Genomic DNA, 19,479 nt, shown 5'->3' with positions numbered 1-19,479 from the left:
GTTTTTATATGATCGTGCATTGTTGGATGCTGTTGGGAAAAAGCTGATAACCTGAATCAAACTTTCCTATAGAAGAATGTATGACGAACATAAGAAGATATAAAATATACGATGATATACATATAGTATTAAAACATCATTGAATTCTCTATTCATTGTCATAAATTAATAAATTTACAGAGCCAAACTTCCAGCTACACGACCTGCCATTGCCTATGATGAATTTTAATGAAAATTTCGATACAAGTTAGAAAATAAACGGATATGAAACAAACTTTACTTCAGACTGATGAAAATGACCTTTACATAGATTCACTGTATGAAACTGTGAACAAGTTCCTATGTTTCTATTTTCAACAAAGAATTTAGGGATGTGCTGTTGAATTTTTGAGCTAAACCTCTGAGAACAAGCACAATTACATCCCTCAAGTAGCGTGTATGCACTATAATATCTGCTTCATTATTGCTGTCAACCACAACCCTCAACCGGTGTTGATCATTGCGAAAAACCTCCACCTGATCAAACAAGTAACCTGTTATGATTAAAACTTTTCCAACCAAAACAAACTGAGAAAATCTGTAATACACCAATCGGCAGATCTTGTTTTTAAGAAAAATGTATTAGTCCATCACTCTTCAGATAAAGGTCGGATTATGTTTATGCATTGGATGATTTTTGTCCTAAATCATCTTAATCTATATCAACCCACGAATAAGATTTCGCAAGAACTAATAACTTGTTCTTTAAAATAATATAAAACTTTTAATCTCAATTTGTAAATTTAAATCACAATCTAATATTAAGTATTGGTTCCAGACTTCCAGCTGCAGTGTATTTGTCCTCACCATTACTTAGATGGCTTTGTAGTAGTCAATTAGTCATGTAATAGGAGAAAGAAAAAGTACATTAAAAGAAGTATGTGCTAAGGTACAACTTCGCAATTTCGGAGAACAGTAGACCTCTCTCCTGGGCTACAAATATTACAAAACAAGGCCAATACCACCAGATTACGGACTTCAACCATTACCATCAGTTAGCAAAATTAATAACGGAGTACTCATTAAGAAACACCATATAAACTATGGCATCAATGCACCATCATATGTTTATCAAGTATCTTCAGGCTCCACGTTCAAAATTTATGGGATTAACTACTAATCTCGCAATAACAAAAAACTGATTTGACCGAGATAAAGTTGGCGTTTCATCTTCTAGCAAGGGCAACATCAACTAAATACTTTTTTTAAAAGAGAAAGACTACTCACAGCAGCTAGATAAGGTATTATGTACTGTTTTGCTCTGGTTTAAAATCTTTTAATCGTGTTAATAGTATGGCGTATAATTACGTAGTTAGTATCCTGATACATCTTAACACATGGATTTGAGATGGTGGAACAAAGCAAAGACAATACTCATGTACCACTATTCCAATTGACAAAAACAATGAAAAAGAACATTATCAAAATATTGCAGTATAGTTAAAATGCTATGATGGACAAAAAGTGACAGTCTGCCAACCTGAGTATTACTTACATGGAATGGAGGAGCATAACTGCCACGCATTTCAGTAGTTGGGAAAGAGGTTTTAGAACCAGGCTTCACCACTTTGGCTCTCTTTCTATTGATTTCAAGTATTCTCCTCTCAAGTCCACCAGTATCCAAAATCTGGTATGTCATATGGTATTTTAAATCATCAATTCAAAAGAAAATTTTAATATTATACAAAGAAAAGAAAAAAAAAAAAATTGGCAGCAGAAGTAGCAACCTTCTTGGATGATGGAGCCTTGTTGCATATTACCTGTAGCAAACAGTAAAAGTCGTTAAGCTTAACCAGACCACACTGGAAAAGGTTCACATGTCCTTTGAATTTTAATTATAATGAAGTGAGATTAAAGGAAAATTGAAGCAAAATATCATGCCCACTTCTAATGAAGTGAGATTAATAGCTCTGTAACTTTTAGTCATCTTGGAGCATTAGATAACAATTATGTATCTTACTAGATTACCAAAATCAGCCCCTCTGTCATCAAAAGGGTCGCGCATTAGGTTAGAACATCCGATATGTCCCACCCCAACCCCCACCCCTCTCTCTCCCCCTCCTCTCATTCCCTTTCCTAGTGCAGTATTGAAATGGGTTGAGGCCATTGTCTTCTTACTCATTATCACAAAGTTGCAATGAAGGTGCTTAAGAAGATTATTTTCCTGAGAATTGGAATTACAGGAGCCATAATTGGTGATGGGGGTTATCACTTTGCTCATGGTACCTTCCAAAAGATGTCGAAGATGTAGTTGATCACAAGGTTGGTCTTGCATATCACCAGCAAGCCCAAATTTCCAACCAAGAGAAAAGTTTATCATGGGTCTTTTCCTTTTCTTTGGTAGTTTATGAAATGGTCTCCCAAAGACCGCAGCAAAATATAGGAAAAATTGGAGAGAAGGTATATGCAGCTCTTTGGCCTTTGGAGACTCAAATTGGGAACTTCTTACAAGCTTGTCGATGGGAAGTTGTGTCACTTGAGTTAAAGCATCAAACTCAATGGGTGATCAAGAAGATAAACTTTGATCTTGCTAGCACCACTGAGCAAAGGTAATTAGATTTGCACAAGTTGGAAGAACCTATGTTTGTGCTAGTGTGTGTAAGGCTTGAACCAAAAAGTGGCATGATTTCCAAATCAAAAAGGAGTTCAATGTTGATGACAAAGCCTCTAGTACATTTTTGAATTAAGGTTAATTCCTAGGAAGCTCAAAGTGTAGTGGCTCGCTGAGGTGAAACTGTGAAAGAGGTCTTTCCACACAGGGTTGCTGAGTTATGGGATAAGTCAAGTTCGTTCATTAGTTAACGGATATTGTTGCGAGTTGTACTATGAAGGTGTCAAGATTGGCACGGTTTACACACTAATCCACATTGATACAAGAAAGAGACATCAAGTTAAGACACTGCATTAAAGTCACGAAAGGGCAAGCCATTTTTATTCTCATTAAATAACTTTATTCTGGCATTTTCTCTACTTTGTCATTTTGGATGTAGATTGCAAATAATGAGAAATACCATGTTTAATTCAAGAGCCACAAGTAGGTAGTGTTGAAAGCCCATAAAGAGACGTACTTGTGGGAAATATAGGAAAAATTAGAGCCTTAAGATACCACATAAAGTTCCCAAAAAATTTTGAAGTCAATAATTTGAGCTGAAAACCCTCTTAATGTAGGCAGAAGGATATGAGTGCCTAAAGTCATTAAGAGATACCATTGAGCAGGGGCTCGCTACAAGAAAAGACTAGCGGCACCCACTAAATGAGTAACCTACTTCAATTGGGTAGCATATCTTGCTAACACTCTCTCATACTACCCTTTTTACTCCAAACCCCACAACTGTTAAACCTTAATCAAGTTTCACTCAATTTGCACTCAAGTACCCAAAAAAAATACAATCTCTATAAAATTTAATCATCAAAAACCCACTCTCCCTACTAAAATATTTGCTAGAAAAAGAACCCCAATTTCCTCCTTGTTAAAGAGGTTGATATTGAATAGCACCCAATGATACTTAGATGAAGCAACACAAATATTATGGATTGAAGAGAACTTGGGTTTTCTACTTATAATCTTGGTTCTACTTATAATCTTGGTTTGAGGAGGTTCATGAATTGACTTTCCAAAACTTACCCGGACTTAAATCTTGAGTTTTCTTATCTTCTATAATTACTTAAATTGGAAACAATGATTATTCGGTTATTCCAACTCTACAACAAACCTCAAAAACTCACCCTCCAGCAACACAATGAGCTAATTTGTTTTAATCCGGATGCCGGCATATCTATTTGAAGTTTGCAAAATTTAGTGTGTAGTAAATATGGTTGGTGGTGGCAAGAAAGATCGGGAAGTATAATTTCATTCTAACTCATGGAAGGAAACTCACCCTCTGGCCCTTCGTATTCTTCATCAAATCATGGGATAAACTATTTTAGAAAAGCAAGACTTAGGAAAGATCAACAATAATGAGGACTTGGTTTTATGGATGGCCTTCACAAATAATGATGACATACTCTTGTCATGGGTTATTTGGATAATAAGAGCATTTTGATATGAGCATGAACACTTGGATAAGCTGAACTAATATTTGGATATGGGCTTCATAAAAATGATCAACAAGTGTGTGGCCTCCTCAAATATTTGGATAACAAGAGCATTTTGATAACAAACCTCAAAATAACACAAGACATAGAGTATGTCTTGTGTTCCTATTGACCACAGTAGCTTAGCCAAATAATACTATTTTGGGTCTTTTGTTAACATTAAGCCTAAAGCACAACTAGTTACTTGTGAGACTTTTAGAACTGTCTTAAACCATTCAAGCAAATGAAATTAGCCAATTGTCAGTGATTGTTCTGGAACTCTATGGGCCTTTGTTAATGTACTTTGATTCCTTTAAATACACATTTGGATTTGATTCAGAAATTCAACCTCAAAACGGCCTATAATTCCATATCATATTGGCCCAAAATAATAGTCCCTCCGCCCCTTTTTTATCTACCCTTACGGCCAATTTTAACAGGAACTAAGAAGGGGAAGAAGGAAGTTCAAGTAGTAGCAGTACATGGGAAAGCTAAATTCACATTGAAAGCAAAAAAGTAGAGAGAGAAAGTAGTGGAAGTACATGGGAAAATCAAATTCACATGGAAAAGCTAACTTTTGCACAAATATATTTGCAAAATAAAGGGTAATATAGGAAAATCACCAAATAAAGACGAGAAAATGAAGGTAAAAGGGTTATTTAATGTTATCCTTCAATTATACAAAAAATGAGATGGGTACATCATTTAGATCCACCGAAAATGGCATAAGGGTAGATCAAAAAGGGACGGAGGGAGTATCCTTTTACACGAATTGTGACAATACTGTTCATCTGTTCTCCAAACAAAAAATCAGGTTTAAAGTATTGAAACTTTACAATTATTGATTTGGCAAACAAAACTGTTCTAACAGTAAGTAAAGTCACCCCATGGACCAGAAAGGTACAAATTCTGTTTCTTGTGGACTTTCAAAATTCATTTGTTTACAGGACCAAAATTAATAACTTGTATACACTAATTGGAAATGGAAAGGGTGAAAGCTAATAATATTGACCACCTATGCATGAGAGGACAGATAATAAACTATTGGCACAGAAAGACAGGGTGATCAAAAGACAACCCATAATTTTGAAAACTAATGCATGGCCTTATTTGGAAGACAAATGATGACCACAAAGAGATCATTATAATATATTAGTTGAGATGCAAATTATTTTCATACCTCAAACTTCACAGAACCAAAATCAAGCTTTTTCTTCACTTCTTCAAGAACATCAGGCTCTGCAAGCAACAAGGCAAAAGGTCAGATTTTAGGAACTATTAGAATTTACAAGGGTATCTTTCAAAAAAAAAAAAAAAATTACAAGGGTACAGTGATCTATCATGTAAGCATAAAACATTCAGAACTTTCCTCAATGAAAAGTGACTGAAAATAACATTAAACATCTAGAGAGGGGGAAGAGGAAGGGGCATTGATGGAATCAAATTATGCAATGATGTTGAAATGATTTGTTCCGCAATCATAATTCAAGCACAAGGAGATAATATGATCTTATGACAGCCATACGATTTGTAAGCAAACCAACGGGGTATAAAAAAAGATGATAACTGCTGTTCTGCATCAGACAAAATGATAGGGAAAGAAAACTAATACTCAAACAAAAGCAAACTTCTTAAGAAATAATCTCTGAATTATCTATTTACAGAAGTGTTTACCAACTGCTATTGGCTCTGTTGAAGCCGAGACAGGGTGTCCCTCAACTCCATCATCTCTCACAGGGGTGTATACTGCTACAAGTCGGTACCCCACATCATCAACATTAGCTTCATACATCCTTCCCGTTTCCCCTGAAATAGTAAACATCATAACTCATAAGGTTCTCATAGTCACAATAAATGATGTGCTTAGTGAATACCGATGAGCAAAATGCATATCGGAGTTTGTTAGTGACTTAAGTATACGTTCAGTAACAATAATGCAAAATTCTGACAATTCAGATTTGAAAAAAGCCTCACTAAGTCTTTCAATGAAGATATAAAATTTAAGAAACTTCAGAGCACATCACATATGGTAGTTTGTAATTGATTAGAGTACCCACTATCCAGACGGCGACAATAATTCAAATTGCAAACAATAGACAGATTCAAAAAGCTTCTCCTACACTATTCACTCGAAATGAAATTTTACACACTTCAGCCTGGTTGACATTTTTCCAGCAGCTTCTTAACCATAGACAATCGAAATGACACAGGATACTCCCCTAACCCCAGCCAAGTTCTATTCCAACAGCCAATTCCTGGGGGGCTTCCTAATAGGCTAAGAATAATGTTTGTATTCTCCAGCACAGATGAGCCTAAGATGACGCAACGATGCTACGTCCTGCTATAAATTCAATATGATATTTCAAATGCCTTTATTAATGCTTAATATAAAAGAGGATCCCATACAACACATTAAATAAAACTCTTCCATTAATCTGTTCTTTAAGGACGAAAGACCACATATTCTACATGTTCAACTTCTATGTATTTAATGATCTATCATATCACTATGAATGTCATTTGCCAATGATGAGGTTTTACTATGATAGTTAATAGGTTACAATGATAATTATTAGACAAGGTCACATGTACATGCATAAGAAGATGATAATAGGCTAACATATAATGAAGTTTATGGAGACACAGAGTAAGCCTGACGGACATACCTGGAATAGAGATGAGATCAGGACTGCCAACCATGGATCTAAGCCACTGTATTCTGCTTTTTCCCTCTTTTCCTCCACTATAAACTCCTCGAACAGCATACAAATTAGTGTGAAATCCTCTTCCCTCAATCTCCAGTTTATTAATTCTAGGTGTTCCTGAAGATAGCAAGAATTTAATTTGATAGAACAACTCCTACATAAATATTATAGGATAACATGACTGCTGAGTAGAGCTAAGTGGAAATTGTATTGATTAAATAGCGGCAACTTCAAGCAAGTAATATGAAATGTAAGTTGCATGACTCGTCAGCTCAGAAAACATAGAATTGTGCTCCCTCAATCCTCCAATTATTGTCCTTATGGACTTGCAAACACATATTAACATTGATAGTCGGGTATGTAGGTTTTTTTGTTGGATAGAGGAAAAACAAGAATTAAAATTTGAATAAGGAAACAAGAGTTGATGGAGGGTCCAACATTACTTGATTTATGAAGAAAGAGAGAATGAGATAGCTAGTACTAGGGCCCACAACACATGAGTTGGATGCGTTATATAAAAGGTGAATTTTCCATTTAAGGTAATAAGACAATCATATAGGGACTGACCAAAATGGTAAATGGAACAATTATTTGAGGACATAGTAGTGATAAAGACATGTACAGCAATTAGTTATGCTTGCATTCCCTTCATGCTGTTTATCATCCATTTGAGTAGCTCAGTATCTCTCAAGTGAGAACAGTGGGAAGAAAATGTTCTTTGATGACAAAACAGTACATCAGACATAGCCTATTGCATGTAAAATGCTCAAATACGCAATGAATAAAGCAGATTTCAGATATCTAACCCAACAGAAATTGGTCATTACTAAGTAAACAAAGGGTGAAACATAAAGATATGGAATAGAATTATCAACCTCTACCATATACAAGCAAACATCACATGGTCATATAAAATAAAAATAATCATCTAACTGTATGAGCATTCTAACATCAGTCATGACAGTCAATATAAGACAACTTCTTTACTTCTGTTCCAGCTTCTCTACAGAAGAACTACTATTTTAGGTTACTAAAAATCAATTCAGCAACTATGACATACTCATGCGAATTAAGATGTTATTTCCAAAGTATACATCGTGAATCATTTCCCTCTTCTTTTTTCCCTTTGTATCTGTATTATGGAGTAATTCATTTTAGGATCTGGGAGAAGAACAGAAGAGAAAAAGTGGGAAAAAAGATATACCTGGCATTATAGGAGTACTTTCAGTATATACGGGCTCACTTGACCTTCCAAAGACATCAGTAACAATGCACTCAGATCTCAAGCAGCGATCAATGTCTTCATAACACAATCTGTAAGAGCAGGAACTTTCTGAAGAAAGTAACTCCCAGGATCTGACATCCTCAGAATCTGAAGAATAATACCTACAGCATAGTGCATGTCAACACCAAGGTAAACTAAAAGTTTCAGATAATAATCTATCAAAAAAAAAAAAAATTAGGAATATTCATCAAAGAAACGCTTTTGAAAAATGAAAACACCACTTTCTGGCTAAGTTGTTGATTTCTTTTTCCTTTACAAATGTGGCTACCAAAGTGGGCAAAGTCACTCATGGGGATGGAACATTAATTTTGAAGGGGCATACCACGGGTATGCTAAACTCAGACCATTAAAATAAATATGTTATAAAGGAAAAATATCATGCATTGAATGAACAAAACGAATACCCTCTTCCATACAAATTGATGCAACATGCATGCAAACTAAAGTTAACAGTCCCCGCCTATCCACAATTTAGGTGGGGACTGGTGTAGGGGAGAGGGGACTGTTAACTTAAGAGAAGTCCACACTAGTTAATGTTAAGAATCTAAAATATAGTGTCTTCCAGCTATTTGGGAATATAGTCTTAAGAAGATTTCATTACACTTTAGATTTCATGTTACTTTATTTGCTCAAATATAAGCTCATTAAGAAATTCCTCTAAGGAATTTGCAAAAGAATCTCTGCTTTGGTAATTTGGTACTTTGGTGATGTGATTAATACTTCCTCCGTTCCCCTAATATTGGAACAATTACCATTGTAGGAAGTTTCACATATATTGCAACATTTCTCTATTTGTACATGTTTTCTCTTTTTCTCTCTCCTCATTACATGGGTCCCTATCTTTATTTCTCTCTATCTCTCTCTTCTTAAAATCCATGTCCAACGCCCATGTTGCAATATTAGGAAAACTGAGGAAGTATTATTCATTGTATATTTCCAACTAAAAAAGTGTGCCAGCATAGCAACATTTGTTTCGCCTAAATGAACCAACAATTATTAAAATTAATTCACGTGCCTTGTTGACCGCAAACGATGGGTATTGTAGGATTACAATGTGACCTTGGGCTATCTTTAGTTGTGCATATGATGTGATTCTTTAAGACTTGTTTATAGATGTTTGACTTTATCTTGAGAATGTAAACTTATTCGTTGTACAAGTATAATCTACGTACATTGATTGAACACTACTAGCAAACTATAAGCATTACATGAAGAACACAAATATTAAAACAAAAAGGACTATTTTTTATTTCTATCACTTTACTTTTGATGGTTTTGAGTTTTACCACCTTTTACTTTTGAAATAAGTTAATGTTGCCACCATTTAACAGATTTTGTCAAATGTTCCATCCAAGTAAGCCAACTTACATGTTATCCCTAGTTTTCTCTTTTTTCTACCTTCTCTTCTTTTGATTTTCACATTTAACTAAATTTTTGTTCCAACAAATATTTAAATTGGGTTAGTACAAAGTATGTTGTTATAGATTTGATTCATTTCTAGTTCATATAAAAAGACTAAGTTACTTAATATATATATCAATTATAATGTACTATTCTTCCCTTAGGGATTATCTTGAATTTGGAGAACCTATCAAATAGTGTTAATTTCCAAATTAAACGTTATTTACACTAGTTAACTTCATATTGAACCAAAACATGTTCAATTTATAAGCCAAAATATCCTCAATTTATGATTATTACTTAAAATTCTGTAAAATATCTGATATATAAAAATAAAATTAAAATTTAAAAAATCCCCAGCTTGCTATAAAAAAAATTTACTTAAGTTTTTACCACCTTTACTTTGTTTAGCTTAATTTGTCAGCCACTCTTTTTTAAAAAAAAACCAACAAACAAAAAAAAAGAACTCCTTGTGTTCTCTCTAGTCTAGCTTGCTCTACTTTCGCTTCGCACTCTACTTAGTTTACTTTCTTAACAGATTTTTCCTAATTCACTTTTCACTGATGATTACAAATGATGGTTCATGTTAGCTGACCCCACATCCTTTTGGGATAGTTGTTTCTGTTGTCAACTTGTTATCGGCTGGAGCTACTATCACGCTAGTAGACTTTGTACATAAAATTTAGTTTCTAGGAATGACCAACATCAAAGCTAATAAGTAAATTATTTATATGGATCCAGCATTGAATTAAGAAGAATTTACCAAATAGATGAATTTTGGGGAAATGCTAAAGAAATTAAATTCTCAAATACTCATCACTCATTAAGTCAAAAACACACGGAGAATATGATGCATTTGCGCAATTATCAACAACTTACCACTGATATTTGACATCTTTCTTATACTTGCTCCAAACAATTTGTTGGCTCTCGCTATTTGGAATAACTTCAACGGCAGTGAGCATTTCTCCTTCCATTGCTTTTCCAGTGAGAGCAACCATCTCAATTTTCAACAGTTCTAAAGGAAGAAAAAAGCATTTCATCATCCAAGAGTACAAATTTGTAACAGAAATCCACAACAATTACAAGTTATGTCAAAGTCGTGTAATTAGGTAAGACAATTTGAGAGTCCATCTCTATTATGTCTGAGAACAAGCCTACCTCATACAAAATTTGCCTAGAAGAAAAGCCACAGAACAGCAAGCAATCTATTGCTTGTAAGTTGTAATAGAAACAGATAAAAGAAACTGAACTGCAAAGGAAAAGTACAACATAAAGACAAAAGATAAGAAAGGCTAAACAAGCAGGAACTGAAATGGATAGTTTTAATGCCATTAAGAGAACCCAAGCACTGAGCGCAGGAAAAAGATAGAGACGAGTTCAGAGATAGAAAAAACAAAGGTGCCATGCATACAATTAAAGGACAAAGTGTGATGGTGCATAATAAATGAGGGTACATGAGTCAGAAAATGCAAATCATTTCAGAAAAATTTCACGCGAACTAGGGCTGAATTTAGTAGCTATAGAAAACTTCAAGGTTTTCTCAACCAAAGCACTATTCATAAGAAATTGAGGCACTAGCAACTTTTAATGGGATTAGGGATAGGGGTTAGGGTTAATTCTAAACCTAGGGCTATCAGCCTACCATATAAAAGGAGCCTTGAGCAGAAATCATCATTATATCAGGGAGTCGGAGATTAACCAAGGCATCAGGGAATATTATTCATAAGGTAAATGAAGGGCTAGTAAAAAAACATTATGACATCAGGATACAAGATATTAAGTCCACAAAATCAAGAAAAGACGAGTGCTTAGATTTTTGACAGGAGGAAGTTTTTTTCGTCAATATCTGCCCGTTAATTTGTTACCTTTGTTCATCATTCCCAAGCCACATCAACATTTTAATTTTAACCTCCAGGGTTGAACCAGCTCAGCTCAAACAAATATAAGCGCAGCACCACAGAGAGAGAGAGAGAGAGAGAGAGAGAGAATCCAAAGACATTAGAGTGGTCAACTCAATCAATCAATCAAAGCCTTAATCCCATAAGTGGGGTTGGCTATATGAATCAAAAGTGATTATTCCGTATAGTCATCTACAAAAATCTTCCTCCTCCATCTCTTGTAATCGAATACCTCATTCTCATGCAAACCCCATAAGAGTTGGTCAGCTGATCAACTAAAGTTTTTTGGATCAACAAAAATTTTATTAGAAAGGTGAAGACACTAAAAAAAAATACATTATATGAGAGCAAGTAAGTGGGTAAGAATATGGCAATAAAATGCTGGAAATATTTTTACTTGAGCTTTTTGTCCTTGGGATATGGGCTGTTTTCCTGTTGTCCTAAAATAATAATCCAGGACAACTGGCATAGAGCGTATTTCAAATGAGCCTAAGAATTACTGCTACTTGCTACTAACAATATCAAATTTGATATCAAATCAAGAAATAATATGAGTTCGTGTTACATCTGGATGTTACATACTTGTTTGAGTAAAGAGCAGAACTCCCAAGACTGGGACCCTGATAGCTTGACTTAAACTAGATAACTAATTCATTACACAAGCAAAGGAGCGTGTGTACACACACACACACACACACACACACACATCACCCACCTGATATGCATGTGCAGACACACAAGTGAGGTCCTAATAGTTTGAGACAGATCATAAAACTAATTCATAGCACATGCAAAGGACATTCCTCAGAAGCAGTCTTACCAGGAAATATAAGGTCTGTCGGATCTGAAAGCCTGAGTTCCCCAACGACTGAATCCAAACGAACTGGTGTATATCTGTTGCAAAAAGATTTAATGCAGCAAAATTTCAAAGCATAGATTAGCTAAAATCTAAGTTACCCTGTTACATATAAAAGTCAACATTTAAGAATCAACAAATGTAACTTCCTATATAAATATAAATAAATAAAGTAAAAAACTAAAAATAGAAATTTAAATTCCATGGAAATTATTCCAGTAATGGTTACTTTTTTATATTCATTATGTAAAAAGGTGATTCATAAATATGAAATCACGAATAGCTTCAAGAGATAAAATTAGTCAAAATAAGGGTCAAATATGCATCCCCCACCATCAAAAATATGGCTTGGCTCTTACATACACTATGCAGATACATTATAATAACTTACCCAAACAACAAACGACAATTGTAATCCGATTCAGTGACTTCATATGTCAGAGAATCAGCCCCATTAATTAAAGTAATTGTGCCCTCAGCTGTTTCTCTGTACCAGCTGAACAAGCTTGATCCTTCATGTCCCCCAAAATATTCACCTTTGCCAGAATAAGTGCTTAAATTCAAAGATTTCACACCAATATTTCTGACAACGGGATGAGCTGTAAAAGTCAAACAGTTCAACTTTAATATTAGTGACTACTGGGAACTCGCATACAGCCCATTTCCAAGCAAACAACCAGGTGCAAAATGCTAGCATGTAACAGAACCATGTGCTTGGGCAATTAATCACAGATGAATAGATAATCTACAGCCAAAATCTAATAAAAGAAGCACCAGATAGCTCTCATCACTACATACTCCATCCAACACCACCAGCCCCTAAGAAAATTACTACAAGAAAAAGAACAACAGATCCTGTCCATACAATCATAAGTTAACAGTCACGTGTTTATATCCATTAGAATTGCCTACAAAGGAAACTGCATGCATATTAAAAAGTGAACCGCTTTATACCTGGGGCAACTGGATCATCACAAATTGAAACCAATGGCTTGCCCGGTTTCCCGTCATCACGAATTGGAACCCAATATAGCACCAAATATGTCCCCAAATCATCAAGAAATGGTGTGTATGTTCTGTAACATCAATTCATCATCAGAATTATTGAACTACAGCATGGAAATGGATATGTTAAACTATGTACAGACCCAAGCAATATATTACTTACAAGTCTCTACCACAAATAACAATATCATCATATGTATCAGATATGCTACTCAAATCAGATCCATGAAGCTTATTCTTTGTTCTGTACCAAATATATTCCCCAACACCTTCATGTCCGCCAAAGTATATCTTATGTGGAAGCACCACCTCAGCCTCACAGCAACCAGGAATAGTGAGCTCCAAACCCACAGGATCAGCTGGCAAATATAAAAATAGAAACAAAAACAAAAAAATAAACATTAGTAATGTTTGACTAAGTGAATAAAAGATTACAAAAAAAAAAAAAAAAAAAAAAAAACACATATCGATAGTCCATACTCATATATCATATTCCATCCAACCATCACAAGATAACAGGTTGCCATGAAGACAAATTTCTACAGAAGACAGCTGCCCAAATCCAAGTGTCATGGAATTTATGTTGATAAGAAACTACATGGGGTCAGGCCTCAAGGAATCATACTAGTAATCAAATAGGTCAGAATATAGTTTGTTTTCCTAACAAAATATTAGTCAGAAACAGGTGATGTATAAGTGTATAACCACGAAAAAAAAAAGAAATGAATTCAAGAAGTCAAAGTATCCTTAGAATCAGTGGGAGTTGAATTTGTTTACCCCCTACAAACAACCCAGCACGGGGATATCACTAGGTTTTTAACCTAGCATCCTAGCCTATTTGTGTAATTTTTTATATTACTCGAGATCAATCAAACATCCTTTCACCTTCCCCTGCACGTAACTAACACATTGTTACTTAACCTTGTAAATCCATTACAACAGGCAGAGCTCCTACCTCCTAACCCAGAGTTAAGGGTTCAATTCTCATCACCGTTAACATTATAGTTGAAGTAATGTGGCGACTTCTTTCAGGGTAATACTCTTAAGTTTTATTCTATATGTTTCTTTTGTGGGTGTTAATCCCCTCATCCACTGCCTGCAAGAAATTGTGCCAATTGTAGCCGGTCAATTTTCCAAATACACATAATCAAAGTAAAAATCAGCCTCTTCTCTATTTCTCTCTCTTTTTTTCTCTCTGGGGTTCTTCAAAATAAGTGTTTCATAGGCCGGAAATAGCAAAATTGCTCGACCCTTTTCCATTATTTAATTTATGTTTTTGTTATTAATACAATAAATCTACATTCTTTGAGTGTAGCAAGTACCTTTATAGTGGGCTTCAATGGCGTAAGTGCCCCTATGGTGGTTTTTTTCAAGTTTTGTTTTTGAGGTAAAGATTTGTGCAGGATCAAATAAGAGGTTAATTGTTCGAGTACAATCAGATAAATCAGACGCAAATTTTCTTCACGGCTACAACAGATCAATAGACCCCCTCGTCGAAAAAGTTTGTATATCACAACGATATGAAAGAGGGTATAAAAATGTACGATTTGCAACAACGATCGTAGCTTTTTTGAAAGGGTGTTTTGATTAGATTCAATTATCATGTATTTATTAGATATAAATCTCTTTGTAATGGCGTATGACTTTTTATTTATGAATCAACTTTTAGTAAAAAAAATAAAATAAAAAGAAAATCAGGGTACACAGGCTAAATATTACTTCTACTTCCTTCGTTTCTTTTTCGTTGACACATTTCTTTAGTCACTTTTGTCAATGCACAAATTTAACCATTAATGCCTTTAATTACCAATAAGCAAAAATTATAAAAAGTTGATAGTTTGAAAATATATATCGTGACGAATCTAACAAGATCACACCTGACTACATTTTTCATTACGTATAAATCACAAAATACGGTCAAAGGTAAGTGTGTGAATAGTGCTAAAGTCAAAACTTGTCAACTAAAAAAAAAAAAAACAAAGGCAGTAAGTTTTAAAAATTAAAGAAAAAGTGGGGTAACTTTCAGCCAAGCAGTCAATTTAAAGAGCAAATCTGCAAGCATACTGATAGAATTTTATTAAATCTAATCAATCTAATAAGAACAAAGCAGCTTAGTGCAAAAATTGTTAGCACAGACTAGCAAGAATAGTCAACGTACATCAAAAACATGCACAATGGTTAAAATCAGTTATTAAAAACATAGGAAGAAATATAATGAAGCAAATTTGTGTGTTCAAACCACCTACCAGGAATGATAACATCAGATATAATACTCTGGGGAATTCCTCTTATTCCATCATCCCGAACAGGCGTAAAAATAATTTCAATGCAGCTCCCAACATCATCAAGGGTTAGATCCAGATAATCTGCTAATATGACATATTTAGATAACCATTCATTTCATTATATAGCATGAAAATTCTCTCCTCACCATCAGCACATAGTTTCTCCTTGTGACCATTGTTTTGAATTCTAAACCATTCAGTACAACAGTTGCCTTTTACCCTGGAACAGATCAGAAAGGTGATTAGAAGTACAATTGAAGAAAATGGGAAGTTAAAATTTTGAATTACATTCTCACCCTCCATGATATGAAGCAATGAATGCCAATCGTTCCCCTTCCATCATAGAACCTGAGAACTTCAGTTTCTCACAGGATGGAAGACCTACATAATGTCATATAATCAGAGAAAGAGTAATTTTCAAAATGATCAACCAAACTTGATATGGGGTATAATCTCTTTTTTTTTTTTTCTTAAAACAGGCCACCTGATTTCACAAAATTTTCAAAGAACCTTCTGAACACCCCCCAACAGACATTTGAGGACAAAAAAAAAAATTACATGTCAATTGCTCAATTGCGTTCGTTTGTTTTCTAAATCAATGGGTTGAATTGAAGAAAAAACCATAAGTTAGTTTGTTTAATAGTGGCCGCTAAAACAAATGTTACTCAACATTTTCAGCACAAGGTAGTATAAATGCCTATTACTATGTTGCATAGAGCAGATAAATCTGGTATAGGTAAGAACTAAATAGTTCAATTTTTTTCTATAACAGAAACGTGAAACCATAAACATCATCAAAGACTACTAGATATTTACCAGGTACTATGGGACCAAATTGCTCAGAGATTACTTCTGGACCACGTGCCCAGTCACTTCTAACAGGTTCACAGGATACTGATATTAAACATCCAACATCTTCAACCGAAAGTGTGTATGATGCTGTCATAGCATCATTGATTTCAATCTGTTGCCCACTTGAATCAGTCTGTAATTACAAATAAAATATGCTAAGAACACAGTAATTGCATCTAATAAAATTCGAAAATAAAACTAGATCATTCTCACTTCATTCTATTTTTATTCGAAAATATTCTTTGGAAAGTTGCAAAATGTATGCTACATTGCTTTTTTTTTGGCTAACTGTTCTCTATGTTCCTCTCCTAATCATGCGGGTTTCTCTTTTTATATCTCTCCTCGCCTTGAAAATTATGCATCTCCCACCACCACATTGCAATTAAAACAAAACGGAGTAAGAATAAATTTAAGCTCACAACCACAACATGACGAATAGTAAAAATAATCTGAACAGAGATTGATTCAAAATGCACATGAAAAATAAAGTCTAGGACTTGAGTGAGAGCGAATATCAGTCACATGCAACATAAACTGGATGCAGTACCCGAAACCAGCGAAAAACTGATTCTCCCTCTTCACCTCCCCAATATAATTTCTCAGCAACCAATGTTGATCCTTCAACAGATTTGCCAGCTATTTGCAAAGATATCAACCTTGGGCTTCCTGTCAAACAAAATTTCAAGTATCCAACACTGTTAATTATAAATTTATTAAAGTCTTCAGTTTACATAAGAAAAAAAATAACATGATCAACCAGCTATATTTTTGAGAATGTGTTATTCACTGCACATGAGTCCCAATAGCCTTTAACGTGGGCAACCAGATACAAGTTTCCTTTTCTTTGATTAAGGAACTAGGCACTAATGATTGCAATTGACATAAACCTATATCTAATTCCAAATTGATTACGAGACGAATTCAAACATGATCTCAAATGATATAGGATGAAAACAAATAAGACCTTTCCAAAAAAATGTTGTAGAAATAAATACAATGAAGAAGGTAAATTAGATGTATTTACCAGCACGAACACGCTCATGTCCCATGCAAATGTTTTCTTTGCCAATCATACCATCATCTCGAACAGGTATGCATTTGAAGGCTATAAATTTGCCAATGGCTTCCTTGGGTATTCGAAACTGAAGATGCCCCAAAACCTCATTGATTAAAGTGCCTGTTTCAGTTTCATCCTATGAATAGAGAAAATGTTAGCTATGACATGTTAACTTTTAGGGGAGGTCAGATGAAAGAAGAGAACCTGTAGTAACACCATAAATGGTAACTAATACCTCATGAAGATACCAGTTGTAAATACTTCTGCCTTCGTGACCACCTATATAACCATAGGAGGCTGTCAACATTTCACCTTCTGCATAATCACCAGTGACTGACAAGAAATTCAAACTTGGAGGAAGAGCTGCAAGATGTTGTAAAGGTAAGAGAAGAGTTTGATCTTGGCTTAGAAGGAATGCTAGCTATATGCTTAATTGTAATTGGCTAAACAAAAATAAATAAATAAAATAAACATAAACATAAACATAAAAATATACAGTATAGAAATAAATATAAATAATTAAAAAATAAATTAAAAAAACAAAAAACAGGAATACATTCCTCTTAACATTTTTTTATGAATGAATGAATGATGATCAAAGTTTCATTACATTATTGAAATACAAATGCGAGAAGAGTTGCAACAGTAGAGTCAAATTTAATAACTTGGACACAACATTTGGTTCCGGCCTTCCGCAATATAGCTTACAATTTTGTGACAATCATTCTCTTATAAACTACGGTTTGGAACCCCACCGGCCCACCCCCTCTCAAAATAAATAAATAAATAAATAAAAATAAGAGAGACAGAAAGAGAGAGAGAGAGAATAATATATGTGAATTTTATATAAGCTTATAAAGTTACACGTACTCTCAACAGTCATCTCAGATATAACATAAGCTGGTTCACCAGCTTCACCATCAGGGGTCATTGGAGTAAATTTTGCAACAATATAGTAGCTAACAGCTCCTAATGGTATGCGAAAGGCCTGCATAAGTGTAGTAGTGGCAATAGACATAAGCACAAAATTGGAAAAGATTCTTATATATGTAACCCATAATATGATTAAGAATCCCACCTTTGCAATCTTGGACATGCTTAAAGCTTCTAGGCCATCCTCCCCAGATAAAGTAAAAGAGCTTGTTTTAAACCATTGTGCTCTGCTGGCCCCTTCTGTTCCTCCAGTAACTGTACCACTTACGGTAATCTTACTTCCCTCTCTAAGTTCACCAACAATTCTTGTATTCGTTACCTTTGGAGGTGCTGCAGTTTGTAATACAACATAAGGATGTATGCTTTCCACATAAATTTACAATTTACAAAATTCTAGTTCATCCATCTAATAAGAAATAAATATAAACATTCGAGCAGCTCTCAGGCATCATTCTCAATATTTTTTATTATGGCTACCATAGAATGTCTATATCAGTAGCACTAAGTGGCTGTCGTGTGACTCGTATCATCAGTAATCAAAGAAGAAAGTCAAACTAAAAGTAAAAATAAATAAAATATGAACCTTTTTAGACTCTTAACTCTCAGAACTACCCAAGCATATTGGGAAAACTAAATACAAGAATTAACATATTCCTCCAAGCTAGATAATAATTCAAGGTTCAATCGCTATAATTAATAGTGCAGTTACATACAGAGCCTCACTAAGCAAGCATATTGTGCTGGTACTTAGCTGAGAAATTTCATCAACTAAGAAAAAGGCTGTGGAAAGCATGTACACTGGAATTCGAGGAGAACTAATCCATAAAGTATTGTCTAATACTTTAGAAGTAACAAATATCATTTTGTCCACCTCCTTTTTAATCCCTAGTTGAAATATAGTAACTACCAATTGTCACATGATAAACCATCTTCTAATGATGATATATATACGTTGTATTAAAATTCTAAATTCCCAATAAACATTACAAAACATATTCATCTCACACATTTTCCAAAAATAAGAAAATGCTTCAATAAATATCTTACAATCAAAAAAATTACAACATATCAAGGGAACTTAGTATA

The 19,479-nt window shown here is 34.4% G+C and overlaps 1 protein-coding gene across 2 annotated transcripts in view; it reads right to left on the bottom strand.

The window, feature by feature from the left end:
• Positions 1-98: 98 nt before the first annotated feature.
• Positions 99-19,479, bottom strand: part of LOC145580194 (187-kDa microtubule-associated protein AIR9-like) — a 37,364-nt gene continuing 17,983 nt past the window's right edge. The window contains exons 18-38 of one of the 2 annotated variants that reach the window (XM_081637593.1): positions 18,539-18,723; positions 18,331-18,448; positions 17,696-17,823; positions 17,428-17,596; positions 16,951-17,069; positions 16,368-16,536; positions 15,848-15,932; positions 15,698-15,771; positions 15,513-15,635; positions 13,430-13,625; positions 13,216-13,337; positions 12,653-12,860; positions 12,226-12,299; positions 10,384-10,522; positions 8,023-8,204; positions 6,780-6,935; positions 5,788-5,919; positions 5,294-5,352; positions 1,767-1,799; positions 1,520-1,666; positions 99-516 (exon numbers count right to left, since the gene is read on the bottom strand). In XM_081637593.1, coding sequence (XP_081493719.1) covers positions 340-516; positions 1,520-1,666; positions 1,767-1,799; positions 5,294-5,352; positions 5,788-5,919; positions 6,780-6,935; positions 8,023-8,204; positions 10,384-10,522; positions 12,226-12,299; positions 12,653-12,860; positions 13,216-13,337; positions 13,430-13,625; positions 15,513-15,635; positions 15,698-15,771; positions 15,848-15,932; positions 16,368-16,536; positions 16,951-17,069; positions 17,428-17,596; positions 17,696-17,823; positions 18,331-18,448; positions 18,539-18,723 — 2,795 coding nt within the window. In that variant the 3' untranslated portion in view covers positions 99-339. The remainder of the gene's footprint in view (positions 517-1,519; positions 1,667-1,766; positions 1,800-5,293; positions 5,353-5,787; positions 5,920-6,779; positions 6,936-8,022; positions 8,205-10,383; positions 10,523-12,225; positions 12,300-12,652; positions 12,861-13,215; positions 13,338-13,429; positions 13,626-15,512; positions 15,636-15,697; positions 15,772-15,847; positions 15,933-16,367; positions 16,537-16,950; positions 17,070-17,427; positions 17,597-17,695; positions 17,824-18,330; positions 18,449-18,538; positions 18,724-19,479) is intronic. The other variant, XM_081637594.1, reaches the window with a different exon arrangement.

The sequence above is a fragment of the Chenopodium album genome, chromosome 14 (genome assembly GCF_948465745.1).
Source record: "Chenopodium album chromosome 14, dcCheAlbu1.1, whole genome shotgun sequence".
Taxonomy (NCBI): domain Eukaryota; kingdom Viridiplantae; phylum Streptophyta; class Magnoliopsida; order Caryophyllales; family Amaranthaceae; genus Chenopodium; species Chenopodium album.
The sequence above is the reverse complement of the archived record's forward strand: the minus strand, read 5'-3'. Positions and strand labels throughout refer to the sequence as shown.